This window comes from Coregonus lavaretus, assembly GCF_964263955.1.
Source record: "Coregonus lavaretus genome assembly, chromosome: 33".
Lineage (NCBI taxonomy): Eukaryota > Metazoa > Chordata > Actinopteri > Salmoniformes > Salmonidae > Coregonus > Coregonus lavaretus.
The window spans coordinates 31,444,081-31,470,286 of record NC_140020.1 but is presented as its reverse complement, the minus strand read 5'-3'; the positions used below and the strand labels follow the sequence as shown (position 1 = coordinate 31,470,286).

At 43.0% G+C, this 26,206-nt stretch overlaps 1 protein-coding gene across 1 annotated transcript in view; it reads left to right on the top strand.

Annotated features, from left to right (window-relative positions):
- The window catches only part of LOC311108070 (1-phosphatidylinositol 4,5-bisphosphate phosphodiesterase beta-4-like), a gene marked incomplete at its 3' end in the record, with an annotated part of 95,556 nt that overhangs the window by 22,860 nt on the left and 46,490 nt on the right, over positions 1–26,206 (top strand). The window contains exons 2-4 of the mRNA XM_084150716.1: positions 15,772–15,867; positions 23,480–23,560; positions 24,303–24,362. Of these exons, the coding sequence (XP_084006842.1) occupies positions 15,784–15,867; positions 23,480–23,560; positions 24,303–24,362 (225 nt within the window). The 5' untranslated portion in view covers positions 15,772–15,783. The remainder of the gene's footprint in view (positions 1–15,771; positions 15,868–23,479; positions 23,561–24,302; positions 24,363–26,206) is intronic.

Below are 26,206 nucleotides of genomic sequence, written 5' to 3'. Positions count from 1 at the left end.
CACTGACTCTCTTGCACCGGCTCTATGCACACACTCACTTACACTCTAACACACACACACATTTTACATTTACATTTTTAGTCATTTAGCAGACGCTCTTATCCAGAGCGACTTACAGGAGCAATTAGGGTTAAGTGCCTTGCTCAAGGGCACATTGACAGATTTTTCACCTAGTCGGCTCGGGGATTAGAACCAGCGACCTCTCGGTTACTGGCACAACGCTCTTAACCACTAAGCTACCTGCCGCCCCTACACACATACATACATTAACACACACACACTCACACATAGACACACTTTCACACTCTTCACATACTCTTCTGCTACTCTGTTTATCTATCTTGATTGCCTAGTCACTTTTACCCCTACCTACATGTACATATTACCTCAATTACCTCATCTACCCCTGCATATTAACTCGGTACCAGTACTCCTTGTATATAGTCTTGTTATTATATTGTGTTACTATTTCCTTTTTGCAAATTTTCCTTACTTTTTAACTCTGCATTGTTGGGAAAGGGCTCGTAAGTAAGCATTTCACGGTAAAGTCTACACCTGTTGAATTCGGCGCTTGTGACAAATAAAATGTGATTTGATTTGATTTACCTCTATCGCTTTGTCTTTTTCTCTCTTCCTCTCTCTCTTCCTTTCTCTCTTCCTCTCTCTCTTCCTTTCTCTCTCCCTCTCTCTGATGTAGAACATGTATCTGAAAGTGTATTTGAGTGTTGTTCGATCTGCTTTATTGATTCCGATGTAAGACAGTGTCATCCAGCTTGGAGAGGTAGCCTAGTACCTGTCTTATAATATAGGATAGACTATCGTGCTATGCTAATATCCTAGTCATTAATAAAATATTTCCCAAAGAGAAAACATGGTCAGTCAAAGATGTTACCCTAAAAGCTGCAAGCAGTGTTGCCAACTATTTTTCAGTTAGAATCACTATTGGCTGGCTCCTTGATTTGTCTCTAGAAGTCACTAGATTACGTTTTGCCGTTGCCACGACGACATCACAGCACCAATTTGCCTCGCTGCGGCACAACCGCGGTCCCCGACGTAGCGTTTTCGCCCCCTCTCCCGCCACACACCCCCTTCCCTTGTGCTTCTCTGCCTGTGTGTGCCCCGTTGCTGTGACTTCTGATGCACATACAGCTTCTCCCACTCTCGTTTGCAGCAGAATTGAGTGGGAAAAGTCGCTAAATGCTATCAAAACCATAGAAACTCTCGGTGTCAAAACTCTGCAAAGGCAGCCTGAAAAGTAGCTGAATTTGTCGCTAGCCTCTTTTACCAATAAAAGTCACTGGAGCCTCCATGCAAAAAAATATTTGAAACTGCAGTAAAAGTGCAGTAACTGCAGTCGACTGGTATTTTGGATGCAGTGATTGCAGAAAAACTGCAGTGTACTCCAGTTGAACTGCAGTTATACTGCAAAATTACTGCAGTAAAATAACTGTTATTTTTGACACAGTATTTGCAGCCTACTGCAGTTATACTGCATTCTAACTACAGTTATACTACAGTGTACTGCAGTTATACTGCACTCTGACTGCAATCTTTTTTCGTAAGGGAGGGGTCTGAAAACTCGCTATATATAGCGACAAAGTCATTAAATTGGCAACACTGGCTGAAAGCTCCTTTCAAAGAAAATAGTCCCCTATTAGGTGTTCTTCTATGACTCTTCGGTTGCTAAGGCTGCTCTTGTGTTGGTATTTGGGTACTGACAGATTATACCCATTTGAAGTATTATCACATTGTCTTTTAGAGCATGGTTCCAGTATGGTGGTGGATGTGTAACCAGGCCAGCACAGTATAGCTCAGCTTGTCTCAGTAGTATGGAAAGGGTAATTTTGCGACAACTGATGATTTAACCAGCAGTTTACTTTTGATCAGAGGTGCATGTAGGGTATAATAGGTAATAGCTGTTGATTGATTTACTGCTGTTTGGGATTGGCCTGCCCCTGAGCACTAATGCATCATCTTAAATGCTGATTGTTGCTGTTGACTCTAGCATTACCTTTTAATTATTTACCACCAATTGTTGTTTGACCTTGCCAGTGTCTATGCATTCTGATTGGTTACTGGGTTATTTAAATTATCCAATCATGTCTGTAGGTTGTTCAATTGACAGGCTGTGAAAAGTGGTCCAGACACATGAGTTTGAACGTGAGTTATTGACATGACTTATTGTTATAGACATTATAGATCTACTGTACATAAAGACAATAAGCAGACACAGGATAGGGTCAGAGATCAGGGGTCAGGGTATTAGAGGGTTAAGGATCAGGATCAGGAGGTGTCACAGTTCTCATTGTGGTGAGGAATCAGACCTGGGTTCATATACTATTAGAAATCTTTCAAATACTTTTGAGTTCTTTCTTTAGCCTGCCTGGAGTGTCAGATAGGCTAGGTTTGCACTTTTGTGACTGTTATATTTGTCCATTGCGCCTGGCAAGCTCAATAAAGCCCAGCTGAAGAATGTGAAATGATTTCAAATAGTATTTGAACCTCGGTCTGGTTGTAATCAGACTTAAACCTCCAGTGATGGATTGGGACTGTCAGGACCTAGTTAGAGCTATACTCAAGGCTTTTATCCTCCATATTAAACGACCTTGTTTACTTTCGATCTCCTTCGATCTCCTCTCAAATGCTATTTTTGTTACTTCTGTTCTTCATGGCTTTGTCTCGTCTATTCTCATCTTTTATTCAAGGGCATCAACACCACCTTCATTCGTTTTGCAGTTTCCCAAAATGCCACTGAATGCTTTTTGATTATAAAACACCCTTTAATCTTTTTCTGGTACCTTGTGTCCTCACATTGTGATTGGCTGCAAATTGACCATTAGGCTAAGTAAAGGTGCAGAATAAAACATCAGAGTGAAAAAAGGAGTCACTCCACATAGCGCAATCAGATGTCATTTTTGTGTTTCGATTTGCTTTCAGTCAATGATGACCTTGGTCCGACTCTGATTGAAGAGTGCTGAGGCTCCGTCTTCACCTTGTGTCTCCTGAACAGTTTGAAGGCGTTAGTTAGGTTATTATCTTTTAGTTGGGTCAGGCAGGTATGAGGTTTCCCTAACCTCATGTCCCAATGCCACCTCTATGTGCCAGCTGTACCCGTGCCACCTCTGTGTAGGAGCGCTCCTCACCAGTTAGGTCAGGCTGGAGTGTGGTATCCCCATAGCCGTCCTCGTGCCATTCTAACTGAAAGGATATCTTCCGTCCTAGGTAGCCCTGTGTGTTGGTTTAGATAATCCCGCCTAGTTTCCATGTCCCCGTTCCACCCCAGTGCTGCAGCGCCCCATTGGCTCATCACCGGGCAGTTAATTTGGGTTTATGAGGTGAGGGAGTGTTCCGCTGGGTGTTACCCTAGCAGCCATATTAGACTGTGCCTAGTGACAGGGGAGCCCCCAGCCTGTGGGACAGGGAGTTATCTAACGTAATTATCTCACTGTCAAGAGTTCACCAAGCAGGGGTCGCCAGGGGTTGGCACTGCCAGGGCGCTCTGTTCTGCAGCTCACGTGTTTAGGAGGTGAATTGTTGTTATAGAGTAAAGGATGTTGGTTTAGAATAGTCAGTGGTTGACTAACTGATGCAGAGAACAGGCATCTCTCATTTTCTGCTATTTGAGTACCAGTACTTTAGAGTGCCGGGTCAAAAAATAAATAAATACACAACAGTCATATTAAAGTGAATACCAGCACCTTTTTAATTAACTTCACCCAATAAATAGTCTAGAGTATAGATAGCATTAACAAGGATGGTTATGCAGAAAGCCCAGCCACAACATTGGATATTTAGTATTATTTTTATAGTCTTGGTGTATTTTCAATGGAATATTCAGTATTTTTCAGTCTTTTCTGGTAGATGTTCAGCAGGCTATATTCCTTGATTAATATTCAGTCTTGGCTCTGAGTGTTGTTCTTGGCTGTGCGCCTGGCCTGAAGCCTCAGATCTCAACTGGAAGTGTGCATCTGTCAATATAGTCCCCCGGTAGGATGTGTGCGTCTGTCAATATGGTCCCCTGGTAAGACATCACAGATGGTAGAGGGATGTGTTTGATGGGCCTGGCCCACCGTCTGTCTCTCTCTCTCTCTCTCTCCCCCCCTTTCTCGCCTTCTACGCCTCTCCATCTCTCCTGCTGTGAGTACTAGTAGACATGGCTGCTCCTCCTACTACACTAATAAAGTGTGATCAGTGTTAGTACATCAGTTGGGGTCTCTATAAGCTACAATATGAGGTCCTAAACCTAGCATGAAAATGCATCCTTGTAGCTGTGTGGGCTAATATACTCAAAATGTTTGCAATGGGGTAAGTTGAGGGAATGGCCACCCATACCCCATACAAATGATGATTACATTTGGTCAGTTTTTTGCATAATATGCATATGAACTCAAGACACTGTTTTTTGTATTGTTACATAGGAGACATCATCATACCCTGTGTATACAAAAGTAAAACAATCAGCCCCCCTTGAAGTTCTTGAGAGAGCAGCCAAGGAAGTGAGAGAAGGGAAAAAGTCAATTTGAAGGGAAGAAGTCCAGCAGCAAGAGATTAAAATATAGACTGAACGACACTGAAAATGAGAGGCTATGATAGAGTAGCAGAGGCACACAAGGTCTTATCTGATGACACGGAGTCTAAGCTTGCTAAACATCAAGAATCTTGCGGACCAGTTTCATGGGCTTAGTAGCCTCAAATGCAGAGAACTTGCCTACGAATTGGCTCAATGAAACAACATCCCTGCCCCAAACAACTGGTAAAGAAGGGTAAGTGATATTGAACAGAGAGATCTGTATCTTAATGTAGGCATACATTTAAGATATACAAAATACCACTCCTCCATTCCATGAATTAAACTTTGACCTAAAGTGCCTTCAGAAAGTATCCACACCCCTTGACTTTTTCCACATTTTGTTGTGTTACAGCCTGAATTTAAAATTGATTATATTGAGATGTTGTGTCACTGGACTACACACATGATTTTAGAATGTTTTACAAATTAATTAAAAATGAAAAGCTGAAATGTATTAAAGCTTAAATAAATTCTGGAGTAAAAATGTGCTTAACAAGTCACATAATAAGTTGTATGGACTCACTCTGTTTGCAATAATAGTGTTTAACATGATTTTTGAATGACTACTTCATCTCTGTACCCCACACATACAATTATCTGTAAGGTCCTTCAGTCGAGCAGTGAATTTCAAACACAGATTCAACCACAAAGACCAGTGAGGTTTTCCAATGCCTTGCAAAGAAGGGCACCTACTGGTAGATGGGTAAAAAAAAAAAGCAGATGTTGAATATCCCTTTGAGCATGGTGAAGTTATTAATTTAACTTTGAATGGTGTATCAATACACCAGTCACTACAAAGATACAGGCATCCTTCCTAACTCAGTTGCCAGAGAAGAAGGAAAATGCTCAGGGATTTCACCAAGAGGCCAGTGGTGACTTTAAAACAGTTACAGAGTTGAATGGCTGTCATATGAGAAAACTGAGGATGGATCAACAACATTGTAGTTACCCAAAAATAACCTAATTGACAGAGTGAAAAGAAGGAAGCCTGTACAGATTAAAAATATTCCAAAGCATGCATCCTGTTTGGAACAATGCACTAAAGTAATACAGCAGAAAATGTGGCAAGGCAGTTAACTTTTTGTCCTGAATACAAAGTGTTATGTTTGGGGCAAATCCAATACAACACATTACTGAGTACCACTCTCCATATTTTCAAGCATAGTGGTGGCTGCATCATGTTATGGGTATGCTTGTAATCGTTAAGGACTGGGGAGTTTTTCAGGATAAAAAATAAACGGCATGGAGCTAAGCACATGAAAAATCCTAGAGGTAAACCTGGTTCAGTCTCCTTTCAAATAGACACTGGGAGATGATTTCACCTTTCAGCAGAACAATAACCTAAAACACAAGGCCAGATCTACACTGGTGTTGCTTACAAAGAAGACAGTGAATGTTCCTGAGTGGCCGAATTACAGTTTTGACTTAAATCTGCTTGAAAATCTATGGCAAGATTTGAAAATGGTTGTCTAGCAATGATCAACAAACAATTTGACAGAGCTTGAATATTTTCTTAAATAATAATGTGCAAATATTGTACAATCCAGGTGTGCAAATCTCTTAGAGACTTACCCAGAAAGACTCACAGCTGTAATCGCTGACAAAGGTGATTCTAACATGTATTAACTCTTGCTACTTATTTACTCAGGGGTGTGAATAATTATGTAAATTAGATATTTCATTTTCAATAAATGTGCAAAAATTTGAAAAGAAATGTTTTCACTTTGGTGAGAGAAAAAATAGATTTAATCAATTTTGAATTCAGGCTGTAACACAACAAAATGTGGAATATGTCAAGGGGTATGAATACTTTCTGAAGGCACTGTATGGTAATGTCTCTCAATAAAAGTGTGTGCATGTTGAGTGTATTTATATAAGAAGTGCTGTGTGTTTTGATAAAGGATACAGTTGATGTGAGTAATGAGTGTGTGTGTTTGTATGTGTGTGTGTGTGTGAGTGTGTGTGTGTGTGTGTGTGTAGACGGTACAGATACAGATCTCAGAATAACTGCAGCGTCTGTTTTTCTCTCTAGGAGGCAAAGGGAAGCCGGATGTTGATGAGAAAGATGAGATAGAAAGGCAGAGTGGCAGAACGAGGGAGAGGGAGATGAGAGAAGGGGGGGAGACGGAGAGAGCCAGCTGTGCATGACAGAATTTGGAAAGGAGAGTGGCTGTGTGTGTGTGTGTGTGTCTGTATGTGTGTGCATGCTTGTGTGTTCTGTGTTTGATGTTAAGTACACAGCAACATGCTCTACATCAAAACACCCACTACCTCTACTGCAAATTACTGCAGCGCGAGTTTGATTCATTTGCCAAACTGTCCATTGTTTTATTAGGTTGCTTTCTCCAGTTTTGGGATTACTGAACACAACACAGGTGTAAAGTAGTTGGTGTGGTAGTAGGTGGTTGGTAGTAGGGGGTGGTTGGTGTGTGGTAGTAGGTGGTGGTAGTAAGTGTGTGGTAGTAGGTGTGTGGTAGGTGTGGTAGTAGGTGTGTGGTAGTAGGTGTGTGGTAGTAGTAGTTGATGTGGTAGTAGGTGTGTGGTAGTAGGTGTGTGTTAGTAGTTGATGTGGTAGTAGGTGTGTGGTAGTAGGTGTGTGGTAGTAGGTGTGTGGTAGTAGGTGTGTGTTAGTAGTTGATGTGGTAGTAGGTGTGTGGTAGTAGGTGTGTGGTAGTAGGTGTGTGGTAGTAGGTGTGTGTTAGTAGTTGATGTGTTAGTAGTTGATGTGGTAGTAGTTGATGTGGTAGTAGGTGTGTGTTAGTAGTTGATGTGGTAGTAGGTGTGTGGTAGGTGTGGTAGTAGGTGTGTGGTAGTAGGTGTGTGGTAGTAGTTGATGTGGTAGTAGGTGTGTGGTAGTAGGTGTGTGTTAGTAGGTGTGTGTTAGTAGTTGATGTGGTAGTAGTTGATGTGGTAGTAGGTGTGTGGTAGTAGGTGTGTGGTAGTAGGTGTGTGTTAGTAGTTGATGTGGTAGTAGGTGTGTGGTAGTAGTTGATGTGGTAGTAGGTGTGTGGTAGTAGTTGATGTGGTAGTAGGTGATGTGGTAGTAGGTGTGTGGTAGTAGTTGATGTGGTAGTAGGTGATGTGGTAGTAGGTGTGTGGTAGTAGGTGATGTGGTAGTAGGTGTGTGTTAGTAGTTGATGTGGTAGTAGGTGATGTGGTAGTAGGTGTGTGGTAGTAGGTGATGTGGTAGTAGGTGTGTGTTAGTAGTTGATGTGGTAGTAGGTGTGTGGTAGTAGGTGTGTGTTAGTAGTTGATGTGGTAGTAGGTGTGTGGTAGTAGTTGATGTGGTAGTAGTTGATGTGGTAGTAGGTGTGTGTTAGTAGTTGATGTGGTAGTAGGTGTGTGGTAGTAGGTGATGTGGTAGTAGGTGTGTGGTAGTAGGTGTGTGGTAGTAGGTGTGTGTTAGTAGTTGATGTGGTAGTAGGTGTGTGGTAGTAGGTGATGTGGTAGTAGGTGTGTGGTAGTAGGTGTGTGGTAGTAGGTGTGTGGTAGTAGGTGATGTGGTAGTAGGTGTGTGTTAGTAGTTGATGTGGTAGTAGTTGATGTGGTAGTAGGTGTGTGTTAGTAGTTGATGTGGTAGTAGGTGTGTGGTAGTAGGTGATGTGGTAGTAGGTGTGTGGTAGTAGGTGTGTGGTAGTAGGTGTGTGGTAGTAGGTGTGTGTTAGTAGTTGATGTGTTAGTAGTTGATGTGGTAGTAGGTGTGTGGTGGTAGTTGATGTGGTAGTAGGTGTGTGTTAGTAGTTGATGTGGTAGTAGTTGATGTGGTAGTAGGTGTGTGGTAGTAGGTGTGTGGTAGTAGGTGTGTGTTAGTAGTTGATGTGGTAGTAGGTGTGTGGTAGTAGGTGTGTGTTAGTAGTTGATGTGGTAGTAGGTGATGTGGTAGTAGGTGTGTGGTAGTAGGTGATGTGGTAGTAGGTGTGTGTTAGTAGGTGATGTGGTAGTAGGTGATGTGGTAGTAGGTGTGTGTTAGTAGTTGATGTGGTAGTAGTTGATGTGGTAGTAGGTGTGTGGTAGTAGGTGTGTGGTAGTAGGTGTGTGTTAGTAGTTGATGTGGTAGTAGGTATGTGTTAGTAGTTGATGTGGTAGTAGGTGTGTGGTAGTAGGTGTGTGGTAGTAGGTGTGTGTTAGTAGTTGATGTGGTAGTAGGTGTGTGTTAGTAGTTGATGTGGTAGTAGGTGTGTGGTAGTAGGTGTGTGTTAGTAGTTGATGTGGTAGTAGGTGTGTGGTAGTAGGTGTGTGTTAGTAGGTGATGTGGTAGTAGGTGTGTGTTAGTAGTTGATGTGGTAGTAGGTGTGTGTTAGTAGGTGATGTGGTAGTAGGTGTGTGTTAGTAGTTGATGTGGTAGTAGGTGTGTGTTTGTAGTTGATGTGGTAGTAGGTGTGTGGTAGTAGGTGTGTGGTAGTAGGTGTGTGTTAGTAGTTGATGTGGTAGTAGGTGTGTGGTAGTAGGTGTGTGTTAGTAGTTGATGTGGTAGTAGTTGATGTGGTAGTAGGTGTGTGGTAGTAGGTGTGTGGTAGTAGGTGTGTGTTAGTAGTTGATGTGGTAGTAGGTGATGTGGTAGTAGGTGTGTGGTAGTAGGTGTGTGGTAGTAGGTGTGTGTTAGTAGTTGATGTGGTAGTAGTTGATGTGGTAGTAGGTGTGTGGTAGTAGGTGTGTGGTAGTAGGTGTGTGTTAGTAGTTGATGTGGTAGTAGGTGATGTGGTAGTAGGTGTGTGGTAGTAGGTGTGTGGTAGTAGGTGTGTGTTAGTAGTTGATGTGGTAGTAGTTGATGTGGTAGTAGGTGATGTGGTAGTAGGTGTGTGGTAGTAGGTGATGTGGTAGTAGGTGTGTGTTAGTAGTTGATGTGGTAGTAGGTGATGTGGTAGTAGGTGTGTGGTAGTAGGTGATGTGGTAGTAGGTGTGTGTTAGTAGTTGATGTGGTAGTAGGTGTGTGGTAGTAGGTGTGTGTTAGTAGTTGATGTGGTAGTAGGTGTGTGGTAGTAGTTGATGTGGTAGTAGTTGATGTGGTAGTAGGTGTGTGTTAGTAGTTGATGTGGTAGTAGGTGTGTGGTAGTAGGTGATGTGGTAGTAGGTGTGTGGTAGTAGGTGTGTGGTAGTAGGTGTGTGTTAGTAGTTGATGTGGTAGTAGGTGTGTGGTAGTAGGTGATGTGGTAGTAGGTGTGTGGTAGTAGGTGTGTGGTAGTAGGTGTGTGGTAGTAGGTGTGTGGTAGTAGGTGATGTGGTAGTAGGTGTTTGTTAGTAGTTGATGTGGTAGTAGTTGATGTGGTAGTAGGTGTGTGTTAGTAGTTGATGTGGTAGTAGGTGTGTGGTAGTAGGTGATGTGGTAGTAGGTGTGTGGTAGTAGGTGTGTGGTAGTAGGTGTGTGGTAGTAGGTGTGTGTTAGTAGTTGATGTGTTAGTAGTTGATGTGGTAGTAGGTGTATGGTGGTAGTTGATGTGGTAGTAGGTGTGTGTTAGTAGTTGATGTGGTAGTAGTTGATGTGGTAGTAGGTGTGTGGTAGTAGGTGTGTGGTAGTAGGTGTGTGTTAGTAGTTGATGTGGTAGTAGGTGTGTGGTAGTAGGTGTGTGTTAGTAGTTGATGTGGTAGTAGGTGATGTGGTAGTACGTGTGTGGTAGTAGGTGATGTGGTAGTAGGTGTGTGTTAGTAGGTGATGTGGTAGTAGGTGTGTGTTAGTAGTTGATGTGGTAGTAGTTGATGTGGTAGTAGGTGTGTGGTAGTAGGTGTGTGGTAGTAGGTGTGTGTTAGTAGTTGATGTGGTAGTAGGTATGTGTTAGTAGTTGATGTGGTAGTAGGTGTGTGGTAGTAGGTGTGTGGTAGTAGGTGTGTGTTAGTAGTTGATGTGGTAGTAGGTGTGTGGTAGTAGGTGTGTGTTAGTAGTTGATGTGGTAGTAGGTGTGTGTTAGTAGTTGATGTGGTAGTAGGTGTGTGGTAGTAGGTGTGTGTTAGTAGTTGATGTGGTAGTAGGTGTGTGGTAGTAGGTGTGTGTTAGTAGGTGATGTGGTAGTAGGTGTGTGTTAGTAGTTGATGTGGTAGTAGGTGTGTGTTAGTAGGTGATGTGGTAGTAGGTGTGTGTTAGTAGTTGATGTGGTAGTAGGTGTGTGGTAGTAGGTGTGTGTTAGTAGTTGATGTGGTAGTAGTTGATGTGGTAGTAGGTGTGTGGTAGTAGGTGTGTGGTAGTAGGTGTGTGGTAGTAGTTGATGTGGTAGTAGGTGTGTGGTAGTAGGTGTGTGGTAGTAGGTGATGTGGTAGTAGGTGTGTGGTAGTAGGTGATGTGGTAGTAGGTGTGTGTTAGTAGTTGATGTGGTAGTAGTTGATGTGGTAGTAGGTGTGTGGTAGTAGGTGTGTGGTAGTAGGTGTGTGGTAGTAGGTGTGTGTTAGTAGTTGATGTGGTAGTAGGTATGTGTTAGTAGTTGATGTGGTAGTAGGTGTGTGGTAGTAGGTGTGTGGTAGTAGGTGATGTGGTAGTAGGTGTGTGGTAGTAGGTGTGTGGTAGTAGGTGTGTGTTAGTAGTTGATGTGGTAGTAGTTGATGTGGTAGTAGGTGTGTGGTAGTAGGTGTGTGGTAGTAGGTGTGTGTTAGTAGTTGATGTGGTAGTAGGTGTGTGGTAGTAGGTGTGTGGTAGTAGGTGTGTGTTAGTAGTTGATGTGGTAGTAGGTGGTAGTAGGTGTGTGGTAGTAGGTGTGTGGTAGTAGGTGGTGCTGTAGAGCGTGTCATAACACACACAACACTTCAGAGGTCTTCACGTTACATCCCCACTTCAACCTTCCGCTGAGAGCACCATATAACTAATATGTATTGTGGACCTTATTCTCTAGACACATAATATTGCATGTTAAAGGACCAGTAGGTTAGAAGAAAAAAAGAAACAAAAAATATGTTTTTATTGTCACATACTCCAGATAGGTGAAATGTGTTGTTTTACAGGGTCAGCCATAGAAGTACGGCATCCCTATAGCAAATTAGGGTTAAGTGCCTTGCTCAAGGTTACTCTTAACCGCTAGGCTACCTGTGATGGCCCCGCATGTACCACCTAGAGGGGGCTGAAGGAGGGCCTATCTTAAATCAATGCACATTTTCTCGAAATGTAGGGAAGAGTGGGGTATGTTGAGCCATTTTTTACATTCAGCATCACTATGTCAAGGGAAATATAGTATTCTTTCTGAACAAGGTATCTACATATATTTCAGGATGTTGTGTATCCCTGGAAATAAACAGAATTAATGTAAACATAACAGTTTTGAGAACATGGTTAGACTGTAAAGTATCCTTCCAGACTCACATTAAGCATCTCCAATCAAAAGTTAGATCTAGAATCGGCTTCCTATTTCACAACAAAGCCTCCTTCACTCATGCTGCCAAACATGCCCTCGTAAAACTGACTATCCTACCGATCCTTGACTTCGGCGATGTCATTTACAAAGTAGCCTCCAACACTCTACTCAGCAAATTGGATGTAGTCTATCACAGTGCCATCCGTTTTGTCACCAAAGCCCCATATACTACCCACCACTGTGACCTGTACGCTCTCGTTGGCTGGCCCTCACTACATATTCGTCGCCAAACCCACTGGCTCCAGGTAATCTATAAATCACTGCTAGGCAAATCCCTGTCTTATCTTAGCTCACTGGTCACCATAGCAACACCCACCCGTAGTCTGCGCTCCAGCAGGTATATCTCACTGGTCATCCCCAAAGCCAACATCTCCTTTGGCTGCCATTCCTTCCAGTTCTCTGCTGCCAATGACTGGAACGAATTGCAAAAATCTCTGAAGCTGGAGACTCTTATCTCCCTCACTAACTTTAAGCATCAGTTGTCAGAGCAGTTTACCGATCACTGCACCTGTACACAGCCATTCTGAAATTAGCCCACCCAACTACCTCATCCCCATATTGTTATTTATTTTGCTAATTTGCACCCCAGTATCTCTATTTGCACATCTATCATTCCAGTGTTAATATGAAATTGTAACTATTTTGCACTATGGCCTATTTATTGCCTTACCTCCATAACTTACTATATTCGCACACACTGTATATATATTTTCTGTTGTATTTTTGACTTTATGTTTTGTTTACCCCATATGTAACTCTGTGTTGTTGTTTTTATCGCACTGCTTTGCTTTATCTTGGCCAGGTCGCAGTTGTAAATGAGAACTTGTTCTCAATTGGCTTACCTGGTTAAATAAATGTGAATTTTTTTAAAAATAAAATAAAAGTGGTCTCTTGGCACAACTTACCCCGGGTATGGGGTAAGTTAAGCATAGGGACAGGGTAAGTTGAGCCGACTTGTGACAGTGTGTGATGGTGCTGGTACAGTCTCTTCAGAATGTATTCATACCCCATGACTTTTTCCACATTTTGCCGTGTTACAGCCTGAATTCAAAACCATCAAAACCATTCAAAACCAAGTATTTGACCTCTCAATCAGAAAGATTTCTGGCTCCCAGGTGTCTTTTATACAGGTAACGAGCTGAGATTAGGAGCACACTCTTAAAGGGAGTGCTCCTAATCTCAGTTTGTTACCTGTATAAAAGACACCTGTCCACAGAAGCAATCAATCAATCAGATTCCAAACTCTCCACCATGGCCAAGACCAAAGAGCTCTCCAAGGATGTCAGGGACAAGATTGTAGACCTACACAAGGCTGGAATGGGCTACAAGACCATCGCCAAGCAGCTTGGTGAGAAGGTGACAACAGTTGGTGCGATTATTCGCAAATGGAAGAAATACAAAATAACTGTCAATCTCCCTCGGCCTGGGGCTCCATGCAAGATCTCACCTTGTGGAGTTGCAATGATCATGAGAACGGTGAGGAATCAGCCCAGAACTACACGGGAGGATCTTGTCAATGATCTCAAGGCAGCTGGGACCATAGTCACCAAGAAAATAATTGGTAACACACTACGCCGTGAAGGACTGAAATCCTGCAGCGCCCGCAAGGTCCCCCTGCTCAAGAAAACACATATACAGGCCCGTCTGAAGTTTGCCAATGAACATCTGAATGATTCAGAGGGGAACTGGGTGAAAGTGTTGTGGTCAGATGAGACCAAAATCGAGCTCTTTGGCATCAACTCAACTCGCCGTGTTTGGAGGAGGAGGAATACTGCCTATGACCCCAAGAACACCATCCCCACCGTCAAACATGGAGGTGGAAACATTATGCTTTGGGGGTGTTTTTCTGCTAAGGGGACAGGACAACTTCACCGCATCAAAGGGACAATGGCCGGGCCCATGTACCGTCAAATCTTGGGTGAGAACCTCCTTCCCTCAGTCAGGGCATTGAAAATGGGTCGTGGATGGGTATTCCAGCATGACAATGACCCAAAACACACGGCCAAGGCAACAAAGGAGTGGCTCAAGAAGAAGCACATTAAGGTCCTGGAGTGGCCTAGCCAGTCTCCAGACCTTAATCCCATAGAAAATCTGTGGAGGGAGCTGAAGGTTCGAGTTGTCAAACGTCAGGCTCGAAACCTTAATGACTTGGAGAAGATCTGCAAAGAGGAGTGGGACGAAATCCCTCCTGCGACGTGTGCAAACCTGGTGGCCAACTACAAGAAACGTCTGACCTCTGTGATTGCCAACAAGGGTTTTGTCACCAAGTGTACTAAGTCATGTTTTGCAGAGGGGTCAAATACTTATTTCCCTCATTAAAATCAATTTATAACATTTTTGACATGCATTTTTCTGGATTTTTTTGTTTTTATTCTGTCTCTCACTGTTCAAATAAACCTACCATTAAAATTATAGACTGATCATGTCTTTGTCAGTGGGCAAAAGTACAAAATCAGCAGGGGATCAAATACTTTTTTCCCTCACTGTATCTGTGTTAGAAATGCATTGCTCGACTGAGGGATCTTACAGGTAATTGTATCTGTGGAGTAGAGAGATGAGGTAGTCACTCAAAAATCATGTTAAGCACTATTGTTGCACACAGAGTCCATACAACTTATGTGACTTGTTAAGCCCATTTTTACTCCTGAACTTATTTAGGCTTGCCATAACAAAGGGGTTGAATACTTATTGACTCAAGACATTTCAGCTTTTCATTTGTAATTAATTTGTCAACTTTTCGAAAAACATCATTATTGTGTGTAGGCCATTGTCAGCGTCTGGGTGAAGTGGTGAAACGGAATCAGGCGCAGGACACAGAACTGAGAAAAGTATGGCTTTACTAAACACAAACTAAACCATAGCAAACCCTCCACACAGGGAAGAGCAAAACAACAGCTCAACAGACGACGTAACAACGAACAATCACGCACAAACCCAGGAGGGAAAACAGAGGTAATATAGGGAAACCAATAAGCCTAATGAGTAACAGGTGTGAATAATAAAGACAGGACTAGTGTGGCACAGAAACATCGATTGGTGGCAGCTAGTACTCCGGTGACGACGAACGCCGAAGCCTGCCCGAGCAAGGAGGAGGGGCAGCCTCGGCTGTATCCGTGACAGCCATTAACAAAACATCTCAATTTAATCCATTTTAAATTCAGGCTGTAACACAAGAAAATATGGAAAAGTTAAGGGGTGTGAATACTTTCTGAAGGCACTGTATCCTACGTACCTCAGCCCTTCTGAAAATACATAGTTGACAGAGTCTGCTGTCTGATCCGAATTACTAATGCAGTGACATACATACATTACAAAGTGTTAATTCATAGATGGGAAGAGTTCAATGTGTTAGAGAGCAACACACCACACATACACACACACACACACACACACACACACACACACACACACACACACACACACACATACTGACAAGTTAACTTGCAGGTCTATTCTCTGTCTCAGTCTCTCACACACACACTCTCACACAGACTCACACGCAACCCGACACTCTCAGGTTTGACGTCATTGTTGGCTATTTCTGTGAGCCGGTATCGATAATAATACAACATGAAGCACCGTCTTGTGACAGGTACCGTCATTCTCTCTGAGGTAAAACAATACGTGTGTAGACTCAGAGGTAATAGTGTATGTCTGTGTGACGGATTGATTATAGATTAAAATAATCATTATGACTGAGTCAGGTTTTTCCCAGCACTACATAGAAAGGCAATTTGATAATGCATAAATCATACTTCTTTTAACAGCCATGTGGCCCACCTGTCTTAACATAATGTCTCTCCCCCTCTCTCTATCCTTCTCTAACCCCCCTCTCTCTATCTCCTCCTCCCCCTCTCTCGCTCTCTCCAGGTGTGAGCAGCCATGACTAAGTCCTATGAGTTTAACTGGCAGAAGCACCTGCCTGGCTTCATGCAGGAAGGAGCTTCCTTCGACAGGTTTGACGAGGTGAGAAACAAACTGCCAACATTTTGGCAAACATACAGTAGTTTAAAAAAAGTATAATTGCCACAGAGTGCCAACTGTCAACCTGTCCTCCAACCAATCCTCCATGTTGACAAATTATTTACACACACTATCCTAACTACAATGTAATTGTCTCTGTACTTTGGGTGCTATCAGAATTAGTGCATCTCAAACAAGGTTAGCCTGAAACCCTATATCTATGGCCTGTAGCTCTGTGTGTCTGGGAAGCAGTGGTACACCCCACACTACACTAATGACAGTCCTCTCATGGGACATTAAGACACAAACACACACATGAGTAGGGCCATCTCCTTTATGGCATTTATAAATCAGTGTGTTAGGCCACACACACACACACACACACACACACACACACACACACACACACACACACACACACGTAGGGCTATCCCCATTATGTCATAATAACTCATTGTGTTAGTAATCAGAGATACAGACAGTCACCACATTGATCCACCACATTAACCAACTTTGTCATGGCGACCAAAAGTCTGACAGCCTGCTGTGAGTGTGTGTGGTGTGTGTCGGCGTGTGTGTGTGTCCTCCCTCCCTGTGTCCTCCCTTCCACATTTCCCCTCTCTAACTCAATCAGGCCAGTTAGGTGGGGGATGGCAAATCTAGGACTGGGCGTGCCACACACACACACACACACACACACACGGCGAGATAACGATCAGGAATCTCTTTAATGAAGTCTTCAGTGAAGAGGATCCCTCCATGGATAAACACAGAGGCAAAAAAACGTCATCACTAACATCAAAGGGCATATTTAACTGAGCCTTGGAAATAGGACAGCCTGGTTACTTTGGAATAAACTCCTCTGTGTATTAACTTAGTGTGTATTTCTGTGTTCCTACTAGCTAGGGGGCCTCTACCCTGCTAGGACTTTTGGGAGACGGGGTGGCTGGGTGGAGAGCTTTAGTGAATCTCTGCCAAGCTTCTGGTGAATCTAGTTCATAACCGACAAGCTGTTCATTCACACATTTTTTACATATTGATTAAAGTTTGCTAGGAGAGGATAAAAAGGCGAGAACCCAGTTGTTTGATCTTGATATGTATCCTCCGTTACATTTAATACATTTTGGTTGATATTTGAGTTGAGTTGTCAACCAACTTATATCCAACTTGAAATAAACCACAGAGCTAGCTTAGCATGGCTAACTATGGGTATTTTCTGATAGGCTACAAGTGTAGAAAAGAAATAGAATGAATAACATTAGCTAGCAAGCAACGCTACTGATCTGTGTGTTTATGGGCAGTGTTATGAGATGTAGGTCATTTTGGAGGGGATTGCTTTATATCAGATAGAAAATAGTAGCAAGCAACTGACCATGGTGGCCCTGTTTGACTTGCTTCTCTCTCTCTTTACATATCATATGTAGGGTCTAATCACAATCAACAAAAGTGATCATTAGCCAGCCTTTGAAAATGCCAAACCTCGACCCGATGCTCAGAAAACAGTGATGAACCTTATTATGATTAAAGAACAACATAATTATTAAAAGCTGGAAGTAGTCTACCTTGGAGTTATCTGAAAGTGTGTGTGTGTGTGTGTGTGTGTGTGTGTGTGTGTGTGTGTGTGTGTGATAATAGCTGTTGCTCAGGCTGACTAATAGAAGGCCTGCAGGGGACGTCTGTGTTGATTAACATGGCAGACGCGCCTCGCCCACACACACAGACACACGCTTAAATATGCTAATCAGGAAGGATTCTTCCAGAGTCCGCTCTCAGCTCGCTTAAACCCCACAGCGCAACAGACGGTGAAGACGGGGCAGTGCATACTAATCCCAACGTGAGAGCAATAGCCATTAACAGTTTGATACTCAGCATGGTCTCTGTATTGAAGTGATGTCTGTCTTTGTGGTATCCAACACAAACATATGACGCACATACAGACACTGAGTGGGAGAGATAGTCATTGATGTTGGACCATATTGTTGCCTAGCTTCTCTGCTTCTCTTCTCTGCCTCATTTGACTGGCAGTGATACTTTAAATAGCCCTTTCAAACTCTTGATCAATTGTATCTCCTGACCTGGTCGACTGTACTGTATCTCTCTATCTATCATCTACGTTCACCTCAGAAGAATTAAGAAGGTAAATAGGAGACTGTCAAGGTGACGTTGAGTCACCCCTCCGTCCTTAGGGACATGTGTGTCTGTGTGTGTATGTATGTGTGTGTGTGTGCGTGCATGTGTGTGTGTCCTTTGGGACTTCCCTTACCATTAGTTCTCAGTAATCAGTCAAAAGGTTTCCATGGGGACCAAGTAATCTGTGACGACATGATTACTGGGAATTGCCAGGGACCTCACGATATGATATTATCACAATACTTTTGTGCGGATAATATATGTATTGCGATTCTCACAATTCTCACGATTTTCCCATTCCTTTCCTTTCCTTTCTATATGTACATACTGGTGTAATATGCAGTGCCTTCAGAAAGTATTCAGACCAATTTAAATTTCCACATATTGTTACGTTACAGCCTTATTCTAAAATTGATTAAATAAATACAAATCCTCATCAATCTACACACAATACCCCATAATGACAAAGTGAAAACAGCTTTTTAGAAATGTATGTACAGTTATTAAACATAAAAAACAGAAATATACCTTATTTACATAAGTATTCAGACCCTTTGCTACGAGGCTCGAAATTGAGCTCAGGTGCATCCTGTTTCCATTGATCATCCTTGAGATGTTTCTACAACTTGATTGGAGTCCACCTGTGGTAAATTCAATTGATTGGACATGATTTGTAAAGGAACACACCTGTCTATATAAGGCCCCACAGTTGACAGTGCATGTCAGAGCAAAAACCAAGCCATGAGGTCGAAGGAATTGTCTGTAGAGCTCCGAGACATGATTGTGTCGAGGCACAGATCTGGGTAACGGTACCAAAATATGTCTGCATTATTGAAGGTCCTCAAGAACACATTGGCCTCCATAATTCTTAAATGGAAGAAGTTTGGAACCACCAAGACTCTTCTTAGAGCTGGCCGTCCGGCCAAACGGGCGATGCTGTGGGGATGTTTTTCAGCGGCAGGGACTGGGAGACTAGTCAGGATCGAGGGAAAGATGAACGGAGCAAAGTACAAAGAGATCCTTCTCCAGAGCGCTCAGGACCTCAGACTGGGGCGAAGGTTCACCTTCCAACAGGACAACGACCCTAAGCACACAGCCAAGACAATGCAGAAGTGGCTTCAGGACAAGTCTCTGAATGTCCTTGAGTGGCCCAGCCAGAGCCCGGACTTCAACCCGATCGAATATCTCTGGAGAGACCTGAAAATAGCTGTGCAGCGACGCTCCCCATCCAACCTGACCGAGCTTGAGAGGATCTGCAGAGAAGAATGGGACAAACTTCCCAAATACATGTGTGCCAAGCTTGTAGCGTCATACCCAAGAAGACTCGAGGCTGTAATCGCTGCAAAAGGTCCTTCAACAAAGTACTGAGTAAAGGGTCTGAATACTTATGTACATTTGATATTTCAGTTTTATATTTTGAATACATTTGCAAAATAATCTATAAACCTGTTTTTGCTTTGTCATTATGGGGTATTGTGTGTAGATTGGTGAGGGAAATGTAATCTATTTTAGAATAAGACTGTATCGTAAACAAAATGTGGAATAAGTCAAGGGTTCTGAATACTTTCCGAATGATTTGTATTGTGATTCGATACTGGGATTTTATTGCGATTCGATGTTCCAAACATATTGCTCACCGTACGTTTGCAGAGGGACAAGACAGAGCCATGAGAAAACAAGTTTTGATCAGTCATGGAAATAAAAGTGCTGAAAACAAATTGGCTCCCTAACTAAAAAGAAGATGGAGAACAAGCTATGCAGGAAAAGTACTGGAGATTTGGTACAGGTAAAGCCAACTAGCGCAAAAATAATATTGCAATATTGTCAAAACAATACGATACGATATATAGTCAAAAATAATATCCTGATATGCAACTGTATCGATTTTTTACTGCATCACTAATGACTTCATTGAGAGAGAGTGAGAGAGAGAGAGAGAGAGAGACCATGTTGCCCAACAATGATCTATCTGCACTGACAAGATGATGATAAAAGTGTTAGAATGGAAATGAGACTGACATAAGCTGATGGTCAATGTTCGTTCACTAATACTAATGATGGCAGTAGAGGGAGATGGAATAATGTGCAGGGGAAACATTTCCTGGACCCATTGCCGGTCTGCTCCCTGACGATGCTCTAATTAGTTTAGGGACATCAGGGTGTGTGTGTGTAGGCTTACGTGTGTATGTGCATGCACTGTATGTGGTTTCAAAGACCAGTCATTTCCATCTCTCCATCTTCCATTCTCCCACTTTCCGTAGCAGAGGAAAGATGAGGAAGGGATGACAGTATTCCCCTTCTGTACCCTCCTCACTGATGGTTCACATCATCTTCCTCTGCCTCCCTCATTACTGAGTCCACACACACACATACACACACACACACACACACACACTCACACACACATACAGACAGCAGCCAGTGACTCAGACAGCTAATGGAGAATAAAACGCCGAGCCACACTGACAATCAAAATGGCCGCAGCAACAGTCTGTCTGATGTGTACTGTGAGTGGACAGTATTCTAGATCCTCAGAGGTAGTGTGTATCAGGCCTTAAGTCTTAGTGAGGCACTAAGGCACTTCTAGGATTTGATTTGTTCTGTGTGTTAATGTTAGCTACTTACTCAGTCAATCATGTCAGAGACTAGCAGATAGTTGAGTCATTCCATAAGCATTAGTCTGTTTGGTTTGACAGATGTTTATAGTTGGTTTTATTTATAGTAGCTTTAATATATGCTAGCAATGGGCCATGACAAATTTGATAGAAACCCTGCTTGTTTCTCGCATTTACAGATTCTGGATGTCTCTGTCTCCTGTAGAGAACACGAACACTGTGGATCCCCAGGCCTGCTTTTTAACAGTCGTGTGTGTGTGTGTCGACGTGTGTGTGTGTCAGCGTGTGTGTCGGTGTGTGTGTTTAAAGAACTGGGTGATGGATTGGTAACTCTTAGAGGAGGGAACCATGCTGCAGTCAAAACAAACGCACACACACACACTTAAGGGCTCGACATTAATACTTGTCCTCTTGTCCGGGACAAGTTTTTAAAAAATGTCGGACAAGAAGAATATATTTCATGTACATAAATACAAAAGCCTATATGTCAAAGTGTTGGTGATATGCATATTGGCTACAGCCTCATGTCCAAACCAATGTAGGCAAACTTTAATGAGACTTTTAATTAGGACAGTCATGTTTGGCAAATATAATGAAGGATCATTTACATTAACGTCTAAGGCTTGATTTTGTCGACATACTCGAGGCATGGTTCTTTCAGATCAAATGGTCACAAGACTGGAGTGTGGAGGACAGTGTCTGTTGTGCACCGAACATCATCACCCACCTTGAATCTGAGCTGAGACGGTCAGCATTTTAAACTATTTAACCATAAACGTAATTGTTTAAAACCTGGACGTTTCATGTCATTTTATGAAGCATGTCTTTACCTCGTTTCAAAGTAGCCTAGCCTAGCCAAAATACGACCATAGAATTGTTGAGGGAATTATTTTATCAACACTTAATATGCCATTGAAACCATCATTTTTCTCATGTTCTATTGGTTTTCAAATCAACGTTTATAAAACAAAAATGTCCAGCAGCCAAAGTCATAATCTTAATCATATAAATAACCCATGCTAGTAGATGCATCTTTAGATATCCCCTCTTTCTTAATTTATGGATATTTTCATCTCTGTCACATGAAACCACTCACGTGAGCTTTTTAGAATGGTGTTTTCCTGCTAATTGCATTTTGGAACATTCCCCCATAGCCTACAGCCATATGCGCATTGTTGAGCTTATAAAGAAATAAAACGTTATCAACATGTTAAGCTAAACCATCTGATCTCATTGCTTAAAAAAATATATATATGTGCAGTTGTATGCATTTTGGATCTGTAGTCCCAGAACAGAGTCTGTTTTGGACTTATTTTTTTATTGCCCTTAATTTTGAACCCTGGAGGGAATTATTTTATAAAGACATAAAAAGTATTTGGTTGTAATTTTGCTATATGTTTTTAGACCATCGCAGCCAGGTTACCTCTTAGAAGGAAGAAGAACCCAGCCTAATATTGTAGATACTAGCTATAACAGACGTCTTTACAAGGTGAATACAACATTTAAGGAAGTTGGAAACCGCAAGGTGAATACAACATTTACACCAAACAGCATTCTTGGTGGTTTCCAACATCCTTAAATGTCAGGACTGTTAGTTATAAGGCTGGGATCCGATAACAGTATATGCATTAACTAACAGCCATATTTTTGGTGTCGAGCAGCACATGAACTGGAGCCTGCTTCCTCTCTAGGTTTATTCCTAGGCTCCTGCCTTTCTAGGGAGTTTTTCCTAGCCACCATGCTTCTACATCTGCATTGCTTGCTCTTTGGGGTTTTAGGCTAGGTTTCTGAATAAGCACTTTGTTACAACTGCTGATGTAAAAATTGATTTATAAAATGCATTTGATTGATTGATTGATTGAACTGAAGGCTTACCATAATCTCGCTGAAACAACACATCCTGCAGTGTGTGTGTGTGTGTGTGTGTGTGTGTGTGTCACTCACTGTTTCCTTTATCTCTGCAACGACCCTCTACTCTATCTCTCTCTTACACACACATAGACACTCACTTAGAATGCGGCAGGCAAATGGATGGACTACGGGAATGTAATCCAAATGACTTTGCTATTACTCTGTTGCCAGCCCACCCGCTACTTACTCCCTCTCTGTCTCTCTCTCTTTCACACAACAAACATACACACGAGGCCTCCAGTCAGAGCCTGGGACTATATTTATCTCCCTCCCCGCCTTATGAGCTTCACCGTCTGGCCCGCTGACAGACTGCTGCCCCCACGCCTGAAGCAAACCTGGCTGTTTGACTAATAACCGCCTCATGGATTTGTAACTGGGTGGTTTACCACATTAAGTAGACTGTAAATAAAGCACAACTCTATCCTTTAAATTAGGGGATTGAATTAGTAGGTTAGGAACTATTTCTCTAAAGAAGTTATACTCTTGCTCTGACGCAATGGTTTATTAAAAAAGTCTCCAACGTCACAGTAAACATATAACAGGAAGTGGAAGACTAGATTTAGCCAGGATAATTTATATTTTATAATATATCCAGGAGGCCAGTGAGTGTTGCCTGCCACGTTAATCAGGTTATGTCCTGTCACCAAGGTAGCAGCTGGTTGTTGTGTATGGTACCAAGACACTGTTTGCATTCAACAGTTCATGACATTCACATTTATCTGTGTTTGTGTTAGTCCTAGCACAAGGTCCTCCTGTCCTGCACGCACAGGGTGTAGGTGTCTGTGTTCTCCTTGTGTGTGTGTGTGTTACATCTTTAAAAATGAATTATCGATGCTGCTGTTTATCTTGTTGCGTAAGCCGTGTGTGTGCTAGCTAGGTAATGGAGGGGATGCGTAATGTCCTCGCACATCAAATAAAACCTCAATTGGCTCTCTAATTAAAATGCTTCTGTCTTGTAGGATCCGTTTCTGTTTGAGCCCAACTGTCTGGTCAAAGTGGACGAGTTTGGCTTCTTCATCACGTGGAAGAGCGATGGAAAGGTACAGTCTGTCAACCATATCTGTGTATATAAAAGGCTTCGTTCTCATCCTCTTACTCAATGCAGTGCCCTGTCTTTGTGTTCTGAGTGTATTCAGAGAGAGAAAATAAAGACATCCATCTCCTCGACCTCACAACGTTACCATTCCAGCCACAGGGTCAAGTCATAATTGGGGTGACGGTAGCGTGACTAAGGGCAGCGGTACTTGAAGTGGCCAAGGCAACAGAACAGAGGAGAGGAGAGTTAGTCAGTTGTTTCATTGTTCCCACCACCGTTAATACACTATTGATTGAGTTTCAAGAGCTCTCTCTCTCTCTCTCTGGGGTACTGTATTTATCTCAGCTACATGGGGCCTGTAGTTAGATGTCATTTAAAACAGCCGTATCTGGCCACTAGCAGCATATTGTATGTCTATGGAGCTTCTGGAACTGACAGTCAGGTTGCTACAGTAATCTGACAAAGCTAGGTGAGGTTTGGGGAGTGGGGTGGAATGAGAGTATGTTTGTTTTGTTTGGCATTGACAATATCTATTTTCCTCTCTCTGTCTCTCCCTCTCTCTTCTTTCTCTCTCCTCTCTCCCTCCATCTTTCTCTCTCTATCTCTCTCTCTCTCTTCTTTCTCTCTCCTCTCTCCCTCCATCTTTCTCTCTCTATCTCTCTTCTTTCTCTCTCCTCTCTCCCTCCATCTCTCTCTCTCTCTCTCTCTCTCTCTCTCTCTCTCTCTCTCTCTCTCTCTTTCTACAGGAGGGCCAGGTTCTAGAATGTTCTCTGATCAACAGTATTCGAGTCGGAGCCGTGCCAAGGGTGAGACCTTGGGAACACAGTTTCCTTCCTTAGTCCCTACCTTCCTCCCTCCCACTTTCAAATTATACCCACTCCTCTTCTTCCTCAATCCTCTCTACCTCTCCGACTCTCTCTCCATCCATCTCCTCGACCTCACGACCTTACCATTCCAGCCACAGGGTCAAGTCATAATTGGGGTGACGGTAGCGTGACTAAGGGCAGCGATACTTGAAGTGGCCAAGGCAACAGAACAGAGGAGAGGAGAGTTAGTCAGTTGTTCCATTGTTCCCACCACTGTTAATACACTATTGATTGAGTTTCAAGAGCTGGAGCTGTGAAAGCTGAGGGTAGTTGGGGAAATATAGCCTACTGCTTGCTGCTCGTTGCCCTTCATACAGTGAGGGAAAAAAGTATTTGATCCCCTGCTGATTTTGTACCTTTGCCCACTGACAAAGTGTCAAGGGGTGCTGAGGGGGGTGTGGTGCAGGAATCAAGCGCAGGACGCAGAAGCTTAGTCCAAAATACTTTAGTGAGTTATTCACGTAGTACACGAGAACCATAAGCCCGGAGGCGAAATAAAGGCGCACACAGCCGTCAAACAAAAGGCGCACTAACATGTGCGAAAACCTCTCCAAACAACGGAGGGAAGATACGTAGCTCAGAACACCAAACAGAGGAGCAATCACACACAACACCCAACACCCAACACACACAACGAGAACTAAATAGGACACTAACGAGGACTAACTAGACACAGGTGTACAACATCAAGACAAAACCAAACGAACATGAAACATAGATCGGTGGCAGCTAGTACTCCGGGGACGACGACCGCCGAAACCTGCCCGAACAAGGAGGAGGAGCAGCCTCGGCCGAAACCGTGACACAAAGAAATTATCAGTCAATAATTTTGCAAAACATGACTTAGTACTTGGTGGCAAAACCCTTGTTGGCAATCACAGATGTCAGACGTTTCTTGTAGTTGGCCACCAGGTTTGCACACATCTCAGGAGTGATTTTGTCCCACTCCTCTTTGCAGATCTTCTCCAAGTCATTAAGGTTTCGAAGGCTGACGTTTGGCAACTCGAACCTTCAGCTCCCTCCACAGATTTTCTATGGGATTAAGGTCTGGAGACTGGCTAGGCCACTCCAGGACCTTAATGTGCTTCTTCTTGAGCCACTCCTTTGTTGCCTTGGCCGTGTGTTTTGGGTCATTGTCATGCTGGAATACCCATCCACGACCCATTTTCAATGCCCTGGCTGAGGGAAGGAGGTTCTCACCCAAGATTTGATGGTACATGGCCCCGTCCATCGTCCCTTTGATGCAGTGAAGTTGTCCTGTCCCCTTAGCAGAAAAACACCCCCAAAGCATAATGTTTCCACCTCCATGTTTGACGGTGGGGATGGTGTTCTTGGGGTCATAGGCAGCATTCCTCCTCCTCCAAACACGGCGAGTTGAGTTGATGCCAAAGAGCTCAATTTTGGTCTAATCTCACTTTCACCCAGTTCTCCTCTGAATCATTCAGATGTTCATTGCTTTCTTCAGCAGGGGGACCTTGCGGGCGCTGCAGTATTTCAGTCCTTCACGGCGTAGTGTGTTACCAATTGTTTTCTTGGTGACTATGGTCCCAGCTGCCTTGAGATCATTGACAAGATCCTCCCGTGTAGTTCTGGGCTGATTCCTCACCGTTCTAATGATCATTGCAACTCCACGAGGTGAGATCTTGCATGGAGCCCCAGGCCGAGGGAGATTGACAGTTATAATGTGTTTCTTCCATTTTCGAATAATCGCACCAACTGTTGTCACCTTCTCACCAAGCTGCTTGGCGATGGTCTTGTAGCCCGTTCCAGCCTTGTGTAGGTCT